The sequence below is a fragment of the Heliangelus exortis genome, chromosome 10 (genome assembly GCF_036169615.1).
Source record: "Heliangelus exortis chromosome 10, bHelExo1.hap1, whole genome shotgun sequence".
NCBI lineage: Eukaryota > Metazoa > Chordata > Aves > Apodiformes > Trochilidae > Heliangelus > Heliangelus exortis.
This window is the reverse complement of record NC_092431.1, coordinates 6,971,444-6,987,997: the sequence shown is the minus strand read 5'-3', so window position 1 is coordinate 6,987,997 and position 16,554 is coordinate 6,971,444. Positions and strand designations below refer to the sequence as shown.

The 16,554-nt window shown below is 48.1% G+C and overlaps 1 protein-coding gene across 8 annotated transcripts in view; it reads right to left on the bottom strand.

Moving 5' to 3' along the window:
• Nucleotides 1–13,089, bottom strand: part of FGFR3 (fibroblast growth factor receptor 3) — a 57,035-nt gene extending 43,946 nt beyond the window's left edge. For all 8 annotated transcript variants that reach the window (XM_071753290.1, XM_071753291.1, XM_071753293.1 and 5 more), the window contains exons 1-2: nucleotides 12,941–13,089; nucleotides 12,518–12,734 (exon numbers count right to left, since the gene is read on the bottom strand). In XM_071753290.1, coding sequence (XP_071609391.1) covers nucleotides 12,518–12,686 — 169 coding nt within the window. In that variant the 5' untranslated portion in view covers nucleotides 12,687–12,734; nucleotides 12,941–13,089. The remainder of the gene's footprint in view (nucleotides 1–12,517; nucleotides 12,735–12,940) is intronic.
• Nucleotides 13,090–16,554: the final 3,465 nt, after the last annotated feature.

The window sequence follows — 16,554 nt, the reverse complement described above, 5'->3', positions numbered from 1 at the left end:
CATATTCACTCCACATTAATTGTCATTCCAACTACGAGTGTCCTAGTTTCAAAAAGAAAACTACTCTCCAGTGTAGCTAGTGAAAACCAACACCAGTTTTGAGGCATTAAACAAAATTTATTGATTGCATTTTCCCACCCACTAAAACTTTAATAAGCATTAAACCTCAAACTCCTGGCCCCGTTTCCTCCATCTACCCTCTTGCTCCATAAAAAGGGTCAGGCTCCTCTATATAGAGATTAGGATTTAATGTTTGGTATTTGCTTATGAGCCTATCAATTGCCTCTATTTCAGGGGGGAGGACAAAGCACATCTAAAAAAAAAAAAAAAAAAACCAAAAAACACCAACCCTCTTGTACATGGATTAAGAGAGGGCAAAGGTTTAGGATAGTTTGGGTGGGGTTTTTTTCAACTGATTGTGGGTTTTAGATATATGACAGATCATGTTCATGTCAATGAAAACAAGTAAATATTCCCCTTTTTGCACATTTCCCTTGAGTTATGGTACTTTTTCAAAGATCCCTACTTCTCAGTAATAAGATGTAGAACCTGTATCTTCTCTTTTAGCTGTGTAAAAGGAAAAAAAAAAATAAATTGGGGGCCGCTCTGTCTGCCTACTTAGTAAAGAAAACAAAGGCCAAACATTTGAAATGCAAAGGTCAGTGATTAAGCCCAGAAATCCATATCTAGGCATCAAAACGAACAGCCAGGTTTTAGGAGTGCTGAAGTGATTTAAATGCAGAGCCTGACCTGGCTCAGCATCTTTCAAAACCGAGCCTGTTATTTCAGTGCCTCAAGCGAGATTTAGGTGCCAGGTACCCAAGTTGGAGAAGTTTAACAGTAATCTCCTTTCGGGAAGTCTGATCCACTTTAATCTTAAATCACGAATAACAAATGAAGATTTTGTTATTTAGAAAGCACATCTAACTAAGGCTGCACTGCTCCCTCCTTGTGCTAAAACTCCAGTCTTATCCTTCAGCATTGTTAGAAAGAGTTGGGAGAGATGGCAAAAGAAAAGTGGACGTCAAAAATTCTTTTATTTCTCCTCTTTAAAGAAGGCTGCTAAAGGGATTAGACAGCTTTGAGTTCACTGCTCTGTTAAATCAACCTTACAATATTTTTTCAGCTTGTTTGACTTGCTGTTTCTGTATACATTTGGTTTTTTCACCTTTCTGCATTCAAATCCCACGCTTAGCATTTGTTCTGTGCTCCTCACAGGAAGCTTGGTCAGCTTTTTATTTGTATTAAGTCTCCCCAGTTATAGAAAACAGACTTGGAAAACAATCCCTAAATTACCAGGACTTACCAGTTTCCATGCCTATGTGCACACACACACACAGGGCACTGCATACCATCCGACCCAAACGTGGTGGTTTATCATTTCCAGCCGCAACAACAGGGCATCAGGTTCACCAGAAGGGACCTTTTAATGGTCTCCTGCAACCCTATCTATTACTGCAGGTTTGGGACTGCACATAATAAATTAAGAGAGAGTTCAAGGAAGTCATGCATGTCTCGGTTCCCACTCCCTTCTGGCACTTTTAATGTCCTCAAATAATCATCTTCTACAAATTGTACTACTTGAGGCTCCAGCTGCATGTTAGACACCTCCAGACACAAATATTTTCATGCTGCCATAAGGAAATGCAAACCTTCTGCAGAGGGTCCAATGTTCTGCAACGTGGCTGGTCCTGCTTGCACAAGCCAGGGAGCTTTCAGGGGCACTTTTGGACATGTGGCCCATGCTCCACAGTCTCATTTTTCCTCCCTTATCCCATCAGAAGCACTTCTAAACCCATGTTCTCTCTCTGCAGATGAGCACCTGTGTGTTCAAGTGAGAGAGATGCCACTGAAACAGCAAGGATGGCCATGGCAGCCTGCAAGCCAAGGGAGAAAGAAAACATCCAATTCTCTATTGCCAACAGAAAATGTGGATGATAGAAACTGAACCCAGCAGCCATCCAAGAGCTGGATTTGTCAGAAAGCCAGGCACAGATGCTAAACTTAAGCTCTGCTTCCTTGGGTGGGATGGGTAAATGAAGCCCCACCCTCAACCACTACCGAAGACATGAAGTTAGACAACATCCCCACATATTTTTACCTATTTATCTGTATTGATATGTACACCTGTAAGTGGAGCAAGAGGTACCCACAGCATTCTGGACCCTCCACTCCCTTTCCAGGTGTGGGTGGCTAATTCAGGGTGTTCTCCTCTTCCTCCCACGTGTTGCTCCTCCAGCTGCTATTTCTCATCCCCAAAACAGCCAGGCTCAAGCACTGGGTGAAGTTAATCCTGCAAAGACTGGACCACTTGTCTGCACCTCATTTGCTATGCACTAGAAGGAGGGGGCCACAGGGAGAGAAAACCTCCACTTCAAACATTTACACAAGAGTTTGAAAGCACACGAGGAGGTTTTAGGCCCGTTTTGCCAGGACTAACACATTCCACCCACAAAACAGCATGTTTAGTCAGCACAGAGGGCTCCTTGCAGGATTTTCATTGTGTTGGGTCACCAGATCCAGCAGGCAGCAACCCATCACTGAAACAGGAGCAGTGGGTACCAACCTGCCCCTTTTTATCCCTGCACCAAGGAGACGGGGCAAAGGGGAAACCCAGCTGCCCCCAAACCCCCTGTAGTCTCCAAGCCTTCCACAATGGAGAAATTCATTGCCTTCTCAAATCCCAAAATGCCCGCACCCCAACAGACAAAAATGTGGCAAAAATCTCATTTCTTCACTAAATAATCCATAGGTCGGAGTCCCAGTAGAATCCAATTAATAGTTTGTAAGAGTTATTTTGCTTTTTGTCTGGGGAGATCTCAACACATTTCTGCAACAGGAGGTTTAAAGTTTGGGTTTTCATTGCCTCTTTCTCCAAGTAATTGCAATACTAACTAAACCCCTGGCCAAAGGAAGATGCAGTTGTGAATACTCTGGGGCTTGCCATTTGCTCCTGCAGCCCTCCCTGCTCTACCTGAAACTCTGGCAAGAGAAGGTGCTGCTGTCAAGGTGTCTCCCTCTGAAACAGACAAGGCTGAGTATCTGTAACACAGTATTGACAAACTCCAGAATATTTACTGTATTTATATTGTATCCCAGATAGGGTGGGAGCCAGGAATGCAGGAAGTGGCTTTACCCAGTATCTTCAAGGCTGGTACCACCACCTCCCAATGGCAGCATACACCTTGCTCCCAAGCCAGGGAAATCAAGAGCCTGGAAAGCCTGAAACTTATTTTTATGCTTAATTACAGATCTGAAGTGCCTGACATCAGGCCCTCACTCATTATGCCTTTGACACTGATACCTTTGGGCCAAGCTGGGATAAATGCTTTACACTTGCTCATCACTCACTACATTCACGAGTGTTTAACCCAGAAGAAGGTGGGTGATGGATTTGCAGCAACTTTGAGCAAGGAGGCAGAGAGGACACCATCTGCTGTCCTTACTTCTTTTTTGCTTTCCTTTTTGTAATTTATCAAGTAGCAAATTGGGAGGCAGAGTTTTCTCAAAGTCTCCTCTTCCAATCACCCCTGCAAAGCAAAAGCTAAGGACACGTCAGGGCAGCTGCAAGGTCCAAGTGCTGCCCCTGGAGCGTGAAGCCCGTGGGAGCACTGGGCTCCCACCCAGAGGCCTCCTGGGGCCCAACCCACTGCATGCTCTAAGAAAGAGGCTTTCTGAGTTTTCCATGGAAAGAAAAAAACCAACACAAACGTTCACGGAAAGCTGCGAAACCATGCATAAAACCCTGGCTGTAAAAATCAATGTATTTTTAATTTTATTTTTTTTCCCCAACTGCATTCACTCGCAGTTCATCTCTTTACTGCAGTAAATACCAGCTAATTTATGCACCTCCACTTACCAGCCCCCTCCCCTCCGCATGAATCCCCAGCCTATTAACATAACTATTTAAACTGGACATGTTTTCTTAAACATTCTTTTTCTTTCATAAACTGCCAAGTGACAGTTGTTTACTGTCAACAAGCCTGGGTACTCCAGGACAGGGAGAAATATGGCCCTTCAAAAGGCAGACATATTGGCTACCAAAGGAAGATTAAAATCTGGTGTTTTCTCCCTCCCCAAAAATGCTTTATTTGTACAGATACACGATAGAGATCAGGAGAGAGAGTACTATGCCTAATTCCAATCATTCTTTTAATTAAAGGCAGGCTCATGGAGGATTTATCTTCGGTTGCTCATGCTGGTTGTCAGGGCACACTCTTAACTCCCTAATCTTCCCACTGCAACTGGTTTTGCCCCTCACTTTTGGCTCCAATACCCCCATCTCCCACAGCACATCTCCAGGAACCAGAAGGCTCCAGCTAGAAACAGAACACTTGCCTGGACGTTAATTTTTAAAGAAAAATCACATCACCGGTTAGTTTTAAGACCTACAGTCTCCAAAGAAGCCACCGAAATATTTTGCTTGGGGATAATTTCTTGTGCTCGAGTCTTCCACATGAAAGAGGGAGATAAAAAAAAAAAAAAAACCAAACACCAAAAAAAATCAAAACAAAACAAAACAAAAACCCAAAACACTTTGACCCTCTGAGAAAATTCTTTTTCCCTTGTCACCCCTGGCCATGAAGTCCCGGGAAAGGCAGCTCTGGTCCCCGATCACGCATCCCCGAATCTCGGCGGTCCCAGCTCGCCCCGGCTCGGCCCCGCTCGGCTGCGGATCCCTGCAGGGCATTATTAACACTTTCCCCGGCGCATTGTCCGGCTCATAGATCACGGCGCCGGGGACTAATGCCGGCCGACACTGATATGATGGTGACGAGGATGGGGCATGAGGCTCGGTTCCACGCGGTATTCCCGACTGTCACGGGGGGTCCCGTGCGGTGGCCATCACCGTGGCCTCCGGCGCTCGCGTTTGGGCGGCGACAGACTCCGCCGGTTTGTGTCAAGGATGAGAGTTACAAAAACCGAGGTGGGAAGAAGCGAAGGTCTGCGTTACAGCAGCCTGAGAGGAACGGGAGGTCAGGGATCACCCCCGGGAAGCAGCGCCGGGCACCTCCCCACCCCCAAACCGGGCAGCCCTTTCACCCGCCGAGTTTCCTCTGCTTGTTAAAATGTTTGGGTCATTAGAAAACTTGCCAAACAATCCCTGCTTATGCTAAATAGCTGCTCCCACCACGATCTGTGAAGGGCTCCAGCCTGCTCCTTTGGAAATCAATGGGGGCTTTTTTGCTTAGGATTCAATAGGCGCAAGATCAGGACCTCATTATTATTTTTACAGGACTACAAGCAGCAGAGAACGGCAAAATCCCCAAACAAAGCAACAACCCTTCGAACCGGGAGCCAAACTTGCCCTGAAGGATCTTTACAAGCTCTGCCAAGCATCAAAGTAAAATTAAAAATCCAGCTCTTGAGAGTTTTTCAGCTCTTTGACAGGGGAAGTCAAATCTTTTAAGAGCTGGTCTCATCACCCAGATCCAGGGACATCTCCTGTAGCTCTCTGCCCCCAAAAGAAAAGCCTCCACAGGCGCATGCTTTGCCTTCCCTAGGGAGAGTGAGTAAAAGTGGATGAGTCCCAGTCCGGGGTGATTCACATTACCCCGCAGCACCCCTCGGGACCCAGAACAGAAGCACACTCAGGGCTTTTCCCTACTCTCCTCCATCCCACATCACAATGAACCCCAACAGTAAGTCCCTCTGCAGAGTCACCACGAGCAAAACAGGGGACCAGACAGTCCTGCTATGACAGGCACTGCAAAGCCAGGTGCCACCTGCATTTTGTGAGAAGAGCCTCAGATACCCCCTTGTCCTCAGCACCACCTTCCCAGCTCTGCAGCAGTCAAGTTCTCCACTTCTCACCTGTTGCTTTGCATTGCTCCTCTCTCTTGGCAACAGTCAGAGCTCACCTACGCACCACCACATCACCACTGCAAGCTCTGGCCCCCAAGCAATACCCAGATATTTTGCTGACTCCCCTACACCCAGCTTGCCCCAGGTTAACTCCAAAATGCTTCAGCTCCACTTCACCACTGGGTACTAGCCCAATCCTCTTAACCTAACCACGACCTGGTCTCCAAAGCTTTACTGATTTAACTACATCAGTTGAAATACTGTAGTGAGAATCCTTGGAAACAGAACAAGGTAGTTTGGTGCAACAAGAGCACAATCATGAAACACTCCACTCTGGGGGGTAAAAGCACTGAATGAAGATAAGCTTATCAAACAGCAGGAGCTGGGAAACCACCCTCACAGCTCTCTGGCATGCCATGGTGCACTAAGATTGCCTGTTAAGTAAAAAACCTTAAAAAAAACCTTTCCCTAAAAACCTTATACTCAAACAAAGGGATGTAGTGATGGTTTGGCTCCTTGGGTGAAAAGAGGGAAAAAAAAGGGAAAAAACAAACAAACAAAAAAACCCCAACATGTGCCACATGCTATGTGTCAGCTTGACATTTTCAGGTAGTTCAGTAGCTCCCAGCACACTGGTGCAAACACCAATGCTGGGGTCCTCCTGCTGCAGCGTGCCCAGGGAGGAGTGCCCTGAGCACACCCTGCAGGCTGAGGAGCTCAGCATCCTCGCCAGGAGCACTCCTAGATTGCATCCTTTCCTCACCCGAAAACTTGGAGCCCTCCTGACTTCTGAGTCATTAATACTTTTAACCCCTCGCAACCTGCAGAAATGGCAAGGCCCCAAAATCTCACAGATGCTGAACGTGTAAGCACATGGTAATTGTTTTGCATACAGTGATAAAGAAGCCTCCTTCCAAGTTTTAATATAACCTTTTTATTTAACCAACTCTTTATCTTCCCTGGCTTTTCTGGCTTTGAGAAAGCAAGGCCAGCACACAGAACCTACCTCCCCCTCTGCAATAAATACCGCACCTTTTTTAGATGAATACATTTGAAACTGAAGCAGTTACTCGAGAAATGTTTTCGTCCTTGACTGTGCTATTCTTTGAAAAAAAACCCTCCACCTTTGCTATGTTGTGTAACATGAGTGTCACAGCAGAAAAAAACAACAAAAAAAAATTTAACTGCCTGGCTAGTCCCTATCCACCTGAATGTGACAACCCCTCAGATAGCCTACCAGAGTAACAGGGCAGGTTTACGCCTGATTACCTTTCACACTTTAACTACTAAGTTTACCAAAGGTTTTACTCAGCTCATATCTCACAGTTCTTGTTTGCTTTTGATATTATGGAAACTTCCTGGTCATTCAAGCCAAGGAGCAGATACTTGAAGGGTAAGCACACCAGGAATACCGCATTCACTGCAAGAATAAAAAGCCCTTCTTCACACATCCAGGGCTTTGAATCCTATCTGCAGCACTAAGGCAACCTGGGCTGTCAGCATACAGGAAAGGGGGCATGGGGACAGTCAGCTCTGCTTCAGAGAAAAAGTACATTTTTTACAAGATCACCAGATAAGCAGCCAAAAGAGGGGCAAACAATCAACTGATAAGCTATATGGGAGGCCAAGGCAAAAAGGAAATAATTCAGTGTAACAAGGTATTTTAAGGCAACCTTGGTCTCATAAGTGTCTTCTTGGTGGGGTTTTAGCACAACATTTGCACAGAGGCTGCTCTTGGATTTACTCCTCCTCACAGCCTGCTTTCATATATCATGAATGGCTTTGCTGAACCACAGTCCTTTTGCTGCAAAAAAAGCCAAAAAGCATACATGACAAATTTTTACCAAGCCACCATCCTCTCTAACATCCAGCCTCTAACATCCATCTCTGAAGAGAATAAAGTTTTTAACTAACCAGTATTAAAAGAGATGAAGTGACAAACACTGAAACAGTTACATCAAACCATGCTGTGATATGGCTTAGAGGGTGCTGAGTCAGCAGGCGGTATCAAACTGGTGGGTTTGGGGTTTTTTTGAATGATCAGTAAAAAACAAGAAACAAGTAGGCAGAGACAAATACCCAGGACACGGGAGAAGTTACAAACAGGTAGCACACTGGTAAAAACATAAGAATCTATTCAAACAGGGAAACAGAAGTAAAAAAAAAAAATTAAAAAATCAGTTTAGGTGATTGTCTGGTGTATCAGATCCGGCCTAGCCAGGAAAAGGTCACCAAACTGGGGAGGGAAAGAAATATCTGAAAGTGTGATATTCCTACTGGGTCTACCCCACATACACTAAAAATTGCCTAAAGCTATATTATAAACAGAATACAACCACTTTTTCATGTATGCTGAAGCCTGAGGGCTCACACACAGGCTTCTGCACTGGATCCTACACACTTCAATGACCAGCCAGAAAAAACCACCAGCAGGCCATGCCCTACCCTTAGCTGAAATTCAGGTTCATGTAATGCCTTCAGTCAAACCTCTGTGTGCCAGCTGACAGATCACTGTCAGAAAACTCTCGGCCGAACACTTTTGTGAACTAGAAATTCTCCTAACTGCTCAGGGTCTGAGTTGATTCTCTGTCTTTTAGGGTCTCTAGGTGAAACAGCAAACATACACAGCTTTCTAAGCATACAGTTGGATATCAAAGCTCACTTCTACTGACCATATTTACATGGGAAAATATTGTTTCCCCGCCTCAGAGAGAGGGAAAAGAGTCCTCCAGCTTTATACAAAATTTCAGCTTTGTCCAGACCCCAGACTGGGTCCCACTGGATGGAAATGGTCTAGAGACAGTAGGGATACAGAAATCAAGATTCAGTGTTTGCCCAGCTTGAAAAACCACACTTAGGCAGACTTGGGACAGGTATGCTTTCCCGAACAGCACTGAAGATTTGTTGAAAGGACTTGCAGAAGTCAATATGCTGGTCAGAGTGACTTAATTTAATTGTACAATTAAATTAGCAGATCAACACTTTGCTACACGATTTTCAGATTTACTTTCATCACATTCCCTACTCTGTGGTTGTTAATAAAGTCTTAAGTAAAAGAAAAAAAACCCCCTCAGATTTAATTGGAGTCATCCATGTCAATATGCATAGAAGACGTGATGTTACGCAGCCAGTGTCAAATACATTAATGAGTCTGGCTCTGCACTAGGAACACTTTTTAGTTTGCTATTTTCTAGGTAAAAAACATTTTTTTTAAAAAGAAAACCCTCTAATTCACCATCCTCTTCTTTTACTCCTCCGTAAAATATTCTAGTCTCAACATTAAAGACTTAATTAGCTTTTTTAGCTGCTGCTGTCAATGAGAACACATGGATAAACTTTTAATCTCAGAACTGCATCACTCATAGCTGCCCACTGAAACTAAAGTTTTTGGTCTCAGGCACAAAGTAGGAAGAGCACCAGCAATATGTAAGAGACTCTTTTTAAAGGCTTTTGTCAGCCCTAGGAATGGTGTCACTCCAATATCTTTGTAATTTCAGGGTGAAATTTGAAGCACTCAGATACCCAAAGCAAAGTGAGGCACATCACTGTACCCTGCACCTTAGACCCTCTGCTGGGCAGCTGCAAGAGCCCAGGCTGCCATCAGCTGCATGAAGAAAAACATCTCAGACAGTAGATCACCAGTTCTTTCTAATCAGAAAAGTCACAGAAATTGGTAAATGCCCTGCCATTCAACTTCAACAAAATACTGAAATGGCACCTTTCCATTCTTTTGGCTTCAAAACTGCTGGTGCAATAGCTCTGGGTGACAATTTGACTCCAATGCTCTACAAGGAAACTTCAGTTCCTGCTCCTGACAGATTCAGAGAGCTCTCCCCTTCCCGTACAAACATACTCAAACGTCACCAGCTCTGTATAAAACTCTTGCTTTCACTGCACACAGACAGCTTTAGCAGCTAACTAGTGCAGTACAAATCCTAAGAAACTCATTCTATTTTTCGTATATGCTGCATGCAGACAGATAGATACAGCTACAGAAGACTGGCTGGTTATGGGAAGTTTTTTAGGTGAAATGCTGTGGTTTCAGGAGGTCTGCTCTCTAAGAAAACAGCCAGCATTACTTGACATTCACAAATCGTACGAAGTAATATCTTTATCTGAATACTAATGCAAATTGGACGGGCTTTTTTATATTGATGTCTATTCTGTGGCTGCTGAATAGAGTGACCGCATGCTCAAGGCTGCAAAGGAGTTCACTGACCTCCCTAATCATCTCTGTCATAGTCCTTGAATGACATACACATTCAGCCCTGCCTTGCCTCTCTACTTTCATTCATAAAAAAAAAAAAAGGAAAAAAAAAAAAAAAAAAAAAGAAAGAAAAAAAGGAAAAAAAAAAAAAGAGAGAGAGGGGGGAAATTTGACATTGTTCTTCCTGCAGCAGCCCCAAGAAAGGGAGAGAAGAGAAACTCAGCCCACATGAGGCCCCTGGTGTTTTTAGTTTAGCTTCTATTCAGCAACAGCCCCGCCATCTGCCTCCTTCCTGCCAACAGCCGAACACCTCCCTGCGGAGATGTTAAAACCTGCACCCCCTCCACCTCCGCTAATAGCGAGTATTCATATTAGCAAACATACACATACCTCGAGAATGCCTCCCTTCAATGTGTGTTTTATGTAGCTGAGTATAGGCACAAAGCAGTAGCTGTTATAGCCTTCACAGCCCCGTGTGGAGAATTAGATCACTGGGGAAAAATCCTTCCAAGCCCCTTTATGGAAAATAAGGCCTTGGACTGTAACTGCAAAGCCCAGCGAACAACAACCCTCAGTAATGAGCCAATACCCCATGGCCCATTTGACTAGGAGAAAGAATTTGCTTTTTACCATTCAATTAAAAAAGACTGAAAAAGTAAAATGTGTTTTTACTTGGCTCTGAAGGTTTATATTCTTTACAGTTTCTTTTGCACAACCTTTCCCTCCCAGGTCGGACAGGCAGTGGGTGCCCGGGCACTGGTGGAGCTGCTGGCATGGGCACGGAGCTGGGTGAGCAGCACCGGCTCCACGCCTCCCTGCACACGTGGTTTTGGTGCCGGTGGGAGAGCCACCAGCATCGCCAAGATCCCCTTACCCTTGCAGCCCCCCCCCCTTGCTCACAGTGACGGGATAACCCTTGGAGGCATGGCTGGGTGTTGGGGTTAACTGGAACCCTTGGGCTCAGGGCCGAATCCTGCTCCCAGGGAGCAAGGAGGGGTCTGGCAGGGATACCTTTGCTTCGGAGAAAGCTGACAGAGCGCCTGTCCTGAACACTCCCACCGGAGCCCCTTCAAACCCCAACCCCTCACAGACATTGCTGGAGGGATGTTCCCTTCAGTGTCACCTCTGAGTACACAATTCCAACAGCATCGCCTTAGCGTGCAGTGTCCCAGAGCAGGGGAACTGTTTAGCACCACTTGACTACATCATCAACCCCAAGCTACGGGCTGAAGTGAGGGTGGAGGCAGCCACCGAAGCTGCCCTCCATCCCTGTGGGCTCAACTGTGCCCTAAGTGAGAAATAGGTACTTCAGGCTAAAATGGGGAGAAGTGGGGACACTTCCTTTCTGCCGCTTTCCCTCCCTCCCCCCCGCGATCCCCTGCTCGCTTCCTCCCGCACACCGACCTCATCTGCTCTGACCAAGTCACTGAGATGTTGCCCCATAAATCAATTCTTTTGGCTGTGAAAAATGAGCCAAACGAGTTACACCAAGAATCTGGTGTTTTATTAGGACTTTCTTGAAAACAAAACCAACTCCCGGTGTGATTTATAGCTTTAACCAAAAGGGGTATGAAAGTAATGCCCCCACCCCCCAGCCTCCACGAAGCCCATTTATTCCCCTGTCACTTTTTTGGCAAACAGGCTTCAAACCCTTTCCTGAACAATGGAAACTTTCTGCCGGGTACATGCAATCCCGAAGACGGGGGGCTGCGAGGGGGCTCCCTTCCATTAAAGAGCTTTGAAAAATAAACAGGGACTCAGGTAGCAGCTGAGACGTTTCAGAGGGACACGACGTTTCAAGCCCGCCGTTTATTATTTAAAAAGGAAAAAAAACCCAAACAGCTTTTGTCCGACGTGTTAACTTTCTTTCACTTGCAATTGCAGTGCTGCCTCTCGAAGATCTCTACTGCCTTCCCCGAAATGGTGATCCCTTCTCAGGACACCCACAGTTAAGCTGCGGCTCTGCGTGTGCGCACCCGGAGTTGTCTAAACTCCCAGTTTTGCTCCCAAACTGTGTATATAAATGACCTTTCTTCACTTTTCCCACCCCAACAGACACAGTCAGAGCATTTCAGATGTGCACTGGAGATGCGCGCCACACATCCATGGAGGCATCTCTCCTTCCCCAGCTGCACTTACTAAGACAGACACGGGTGAAACCCGGGGTGTTGCGTCTACTGCTGTCTTTGAGGAAGGACTCCCGAGGTACAGGGACCTTCTTAAGAACACTTTAATCCCCTATGGGCGCCTCTGCGACTTGGGAGAGCCGCGCTAAGTGCAGGACTATCCCGGCCCGGCTGCCACCTCCCCGCTGTCGCGTTCGTAACTCCCGCTCCGCAGACGGCTCCGGCGGTCTCCATACACCCCCTTCCACTCCCCGAACAAGAGGGGGAGGGGGGCTCGTAGCACTAAACCCGGACTCCACAGCAGCCGACACCCCTCCAACCCCCCCTACCCCGTCCCATCCGCAGCGCGGAGCACGTGTACGCGGCCGCGCAACCTTACCTGCAGGCTGCCCGCCGCTCCTCTCCGCCGCCGCGCCGCTGCCCCGCCGCCCCGCCGGCATCCCGCCGACGGCCGCCGCCAGGCACAGGCACCAAACGGAGCCCCAGGCCGCCCGCATGCCTCCGGCCCGCCGCCGGGGCAGCGCGGCCGCACCGCCCGCCTCAGACATCCCCCGGCCGCATCCTGCCGCCGCTCACCGCTCCACTCCGCCGCCGCGCTGCCGGGAGAGGGAGAGAGGCGCTCAGGGGGAGGAGGAGACCCCCCACCCCTGGTGCCGACACCGAGGACAAAAAGGATAAGTAACAATAATAAAAATAAAAAATAAAAATAATGGTAAAATGGGGGGCGAGAAGGGGTAGGGATAGGAAAAAAGCGCAAGAAGACGCGCGCAGCCCGGGCGCTAAGTAGCGGCGGGGCGCCTACCTGCGCAAGCCCCGCGGCCGGCCGCGCACCGCGCATGGAGGGAGGGAGCGAGCGTGCCCGCGGAACCTCCGCCGCCGCCCGCCCGCCGCCGCGGCGCTCCTGCGTCTGCTCTGCGCGGGGAGAGCGCGGAGCGGGGCGGCCGCGATGTCCCCGCCCGCCGGGCCGGGCCGCCCGCCCCGCCCCGCTCGGCTCCGCGCCGCCCCGCCCCGCCGCGGGGGGCCTCGCCCGCCGCCCGCCCCGCTCAGCTCTGCCCTGCTCCGCGCCCGGCCCCCGGGGTGCGCGGGGGGGAGGTCGGCGCCAGGGGGGGTAGGGGGCGGCCGGTGCCGCTGGGGGCAGGCGGTGGTTCCCGCCAAGTCCCTGGGGTGCAGCCGGACACTTTTCCCATATAGATGATACGAAAGTTGGCGCAGGGCTCTACGGCAGCGCTCCCGTCGTGGCACTGTGCGCCGTGAAACACCCTCGCGTGCTTCTTTCTTCTGGGCAGTAACAGAGGCGGTGGGACTGGGCTGAAGGGGGAAACCGTGTGTCAGGGGCAGCCCAGAGAAAACGGGCAACGATCCGAGTACTCCCCCGGCAGGGCTGCTGTGCTGTACCCTGAAGCAAAGCCACCAGCCTGCTGCAAAGAACCCCGACTCTACCCACCAGACACCCAGAATCACTTTTTTAGTGGTGGGAGGAATCAAGAAGCCTCCACAGACTGTGTGTTTGCTGCCGCTAACTGGGCTGGCTACTTTAATAAAACATGAGTAAATAACACATCTATGATTATGGCGATCTAGTCTCTATCAGAGTTGTGATTAGGGATATTGTGGTCATCTCAGAGACCCCCGACACGGGCAAATTTCCTCAGTGACGTGCAGCAGTTCTTGCTGACATGCGATCCGAGCTGGTCCGTACAGAGAAGTCACAGCTCTGCTTTAATCCCCTTTGACGTTGCAGCTCGTTCACCCAAAATAGACGCAAATATTATCAGAGCTGAAAAGGCTCCTCACGAGGGGCCCAAAAAAACCCAACGCGAGTCAAGCCGAAGGTGTTTGGGCCAGAGGAAAAGCTGGGGCAGTGCGGAGGTTCGGCTTTCAGCGAGGGTGTAGGGTGCGGATCGCCCTTGGCCACTGCGAAGGGCTCAGAGTTTGTGCTGCTGTCGCTGTAACCGGGATCTGTCTTGACACCTTTATCAGGCACAGAGGCTCTGACATCTCAATACTGTCGTATTGTGTGGGGAGGCATTGAGACAGGGCTGCAGCGAGGAAATCCTACATGTCAGCAGAGACCCTCGCCAGTGACACCACTGGTTTAAATGAAAACAATGGGGGGGGGGGGGGGGGGGGGGAGCAGAAGTATAAATAAAACGTGGTTATTTCACCGTCACAGAGATGGCTTGGCAGTGTGTCAAACTGCACGATGTTTGCTTTCACAACTGCTGTGCTGGAGGTGCCAGAAAAATCGATAAAAATAAAAACAACAGCAGCATAACTGTAATACTGCATGGGGAGTTGCTGCCATTGTCATTTTGAAGATGACTTTTTTGCAAAAGCAGAGCCAAACTCTCATCTTGTGCAAAGTCAATGGGTTCACAGCAACTCCTGTTATCATTGCTGTTATGATCCCCATTTTCCAAGTGGAGAGCAGCAAAGGAGGATCCTAACCCCAAAGCTAAAATAGAAACATAAGGGGGGGTTTCTCACACTGTGACAGTATTTCTGAAGTGCCCCAGTGACTGTCCCTCCACGGCAGGTGAAGGCAAATGCTCCTGGAGTAGGCTAATAGGATGGCAACAGCTGATCCAAACCTTGGGAATTTTAAGGCTGTTGGAAGGTGTAAAGGTCTGCATCTCGGATCAAGTCAGCTCACCCCTTTCATGGTTTTGAACTGGTTTTCATTTGGAGGAAAACGAAAAGCTTATAACATTTGGAAGCCCTTTACCACAGGAAATCAAAGAGGTATTGAGATAGTCCTGTATGAAGGACTTCAAGGTTTGCAGTTTTCCCTAGAGTGAGATATTTTTAGGTTTCCCATTTATTAACCTATGGTGCAGCATGCTCACGTGGGGCTGGGGAGCACAGACCTGATTAAGCAAAGATTTTCTGATGCTGCTTTATCACTGCAGTGGCCACTGTAACAGGGGCTGAGATGTAGTGGTGTGCAGCAAAAACTATGGCTCTGGACAATGTCTCAGCCACTTTCTTACCATAAAAAAATCCATGTATTTAGACTAGTAAAACCTATAGAACACAATTGCATTTATTTTAGGACTATTATGCTGTAAGCCACATATTAGTCCCAAAGTTTTCCTTCCCCCTCAGGCTACGAGCATGCACCCCCCTTCACACAGGGAATTGCTGCCAATGTGTTTGTTCTCCTTTTACCATTTATAAACATCCCCTTCCCAGAATTTTGTATTTGTTTATCCCCTTAATATCCTGAGCTGTCAGTGATGAAAATCAAACCCCTCTCAGCAGGTCAGGGATGGGGAAAGTCTGCCTTTTCCCAAGTGAGCAGCTGAAGTACAACGTGGTCAGCAGTGCTCTCAAGTGTCCAAGCCTGTCACTGTCATGCTCCCCACAACACCTCCATCTGCCTGGACCCCCACTGGGGGCTTGGCCTGGGCAGGGATTTCGGGGGTTCTTGCAGGCCCTGGGGGTTGGCATGTCTAAAATCTCTCTCTCTCTTCACACCTCTCCAAAGCCCTGCCTGGGAGGGAGGCTGCTTATCTCTCTGCAAATGCAACCTGTTGATAGTCTCAAAATAATCTGACTGCAGGCTGCTATCAGCAAAATCAGCTCCAGGCATGAATGCTTTGAGCAGATCCTCATGCCTCTCCAACCAGGAGATGGAGAGAGGATGATGAGCTGTAAGATGCCTGTCCAAAAGCTCATGGAGCTGAGGCTCTTTAGGAGTCACCTTTGGGGGCAGAGGATCCTTGTAAATCACTTTTGGTGACATCGCTGGAGAAGAGCATGGGATGAGATGGGATCTGGTGGCACGAGCCTCTTCCCCCTGCAATCTCTCCCGTACACTCTTGCAAGCCACTTGCCTGCACGTTGGAGCTGTCGTGGAGCAAAACAGAGAGGAGGGCACAGGGTCTCCCTGAGCTGAAGCAGTGCTGGGTTCAATGAGGATCCTGAAAAAAACATACTGGGGACCGATGTCCCCAGACATCTCCATCTGTGGGTCCTCACAGAACTTGCTAAAGAAGCAGTCATGGGCAGAAAGCAATTTGTGAATCAGTACAGAGCTGGAGCAGAGCGATGCAGTAGGAGAAACTTCACTGCAAGTTTTAATAGACGGGTCAAGTTTGATCAGAGACAGTCATATACATCTCTGAATTGTATCAGGTTAGGTACACAGAATAAATATCACCAAATATTTCTTACCCAAACCAGGACTTGCTAGCTGACTTGGAGCCAGAGTGAGTGAGTGAGTGTTGCAGCCCTGCAGTGCTGCAGCAAGCTGTTCCTTCAGCCCGACAGACAGCTACATGTTCACACAGGACTGAACTGAAATACTGGTTTAGAGATCAGGATCTGTGTGTATGTGTAAATGCCCAAGCTGCCCACCCCATTGCATCCAAAACTTAATTAGCATCAGTGGATGCAGACACCAGGGTACGCTTT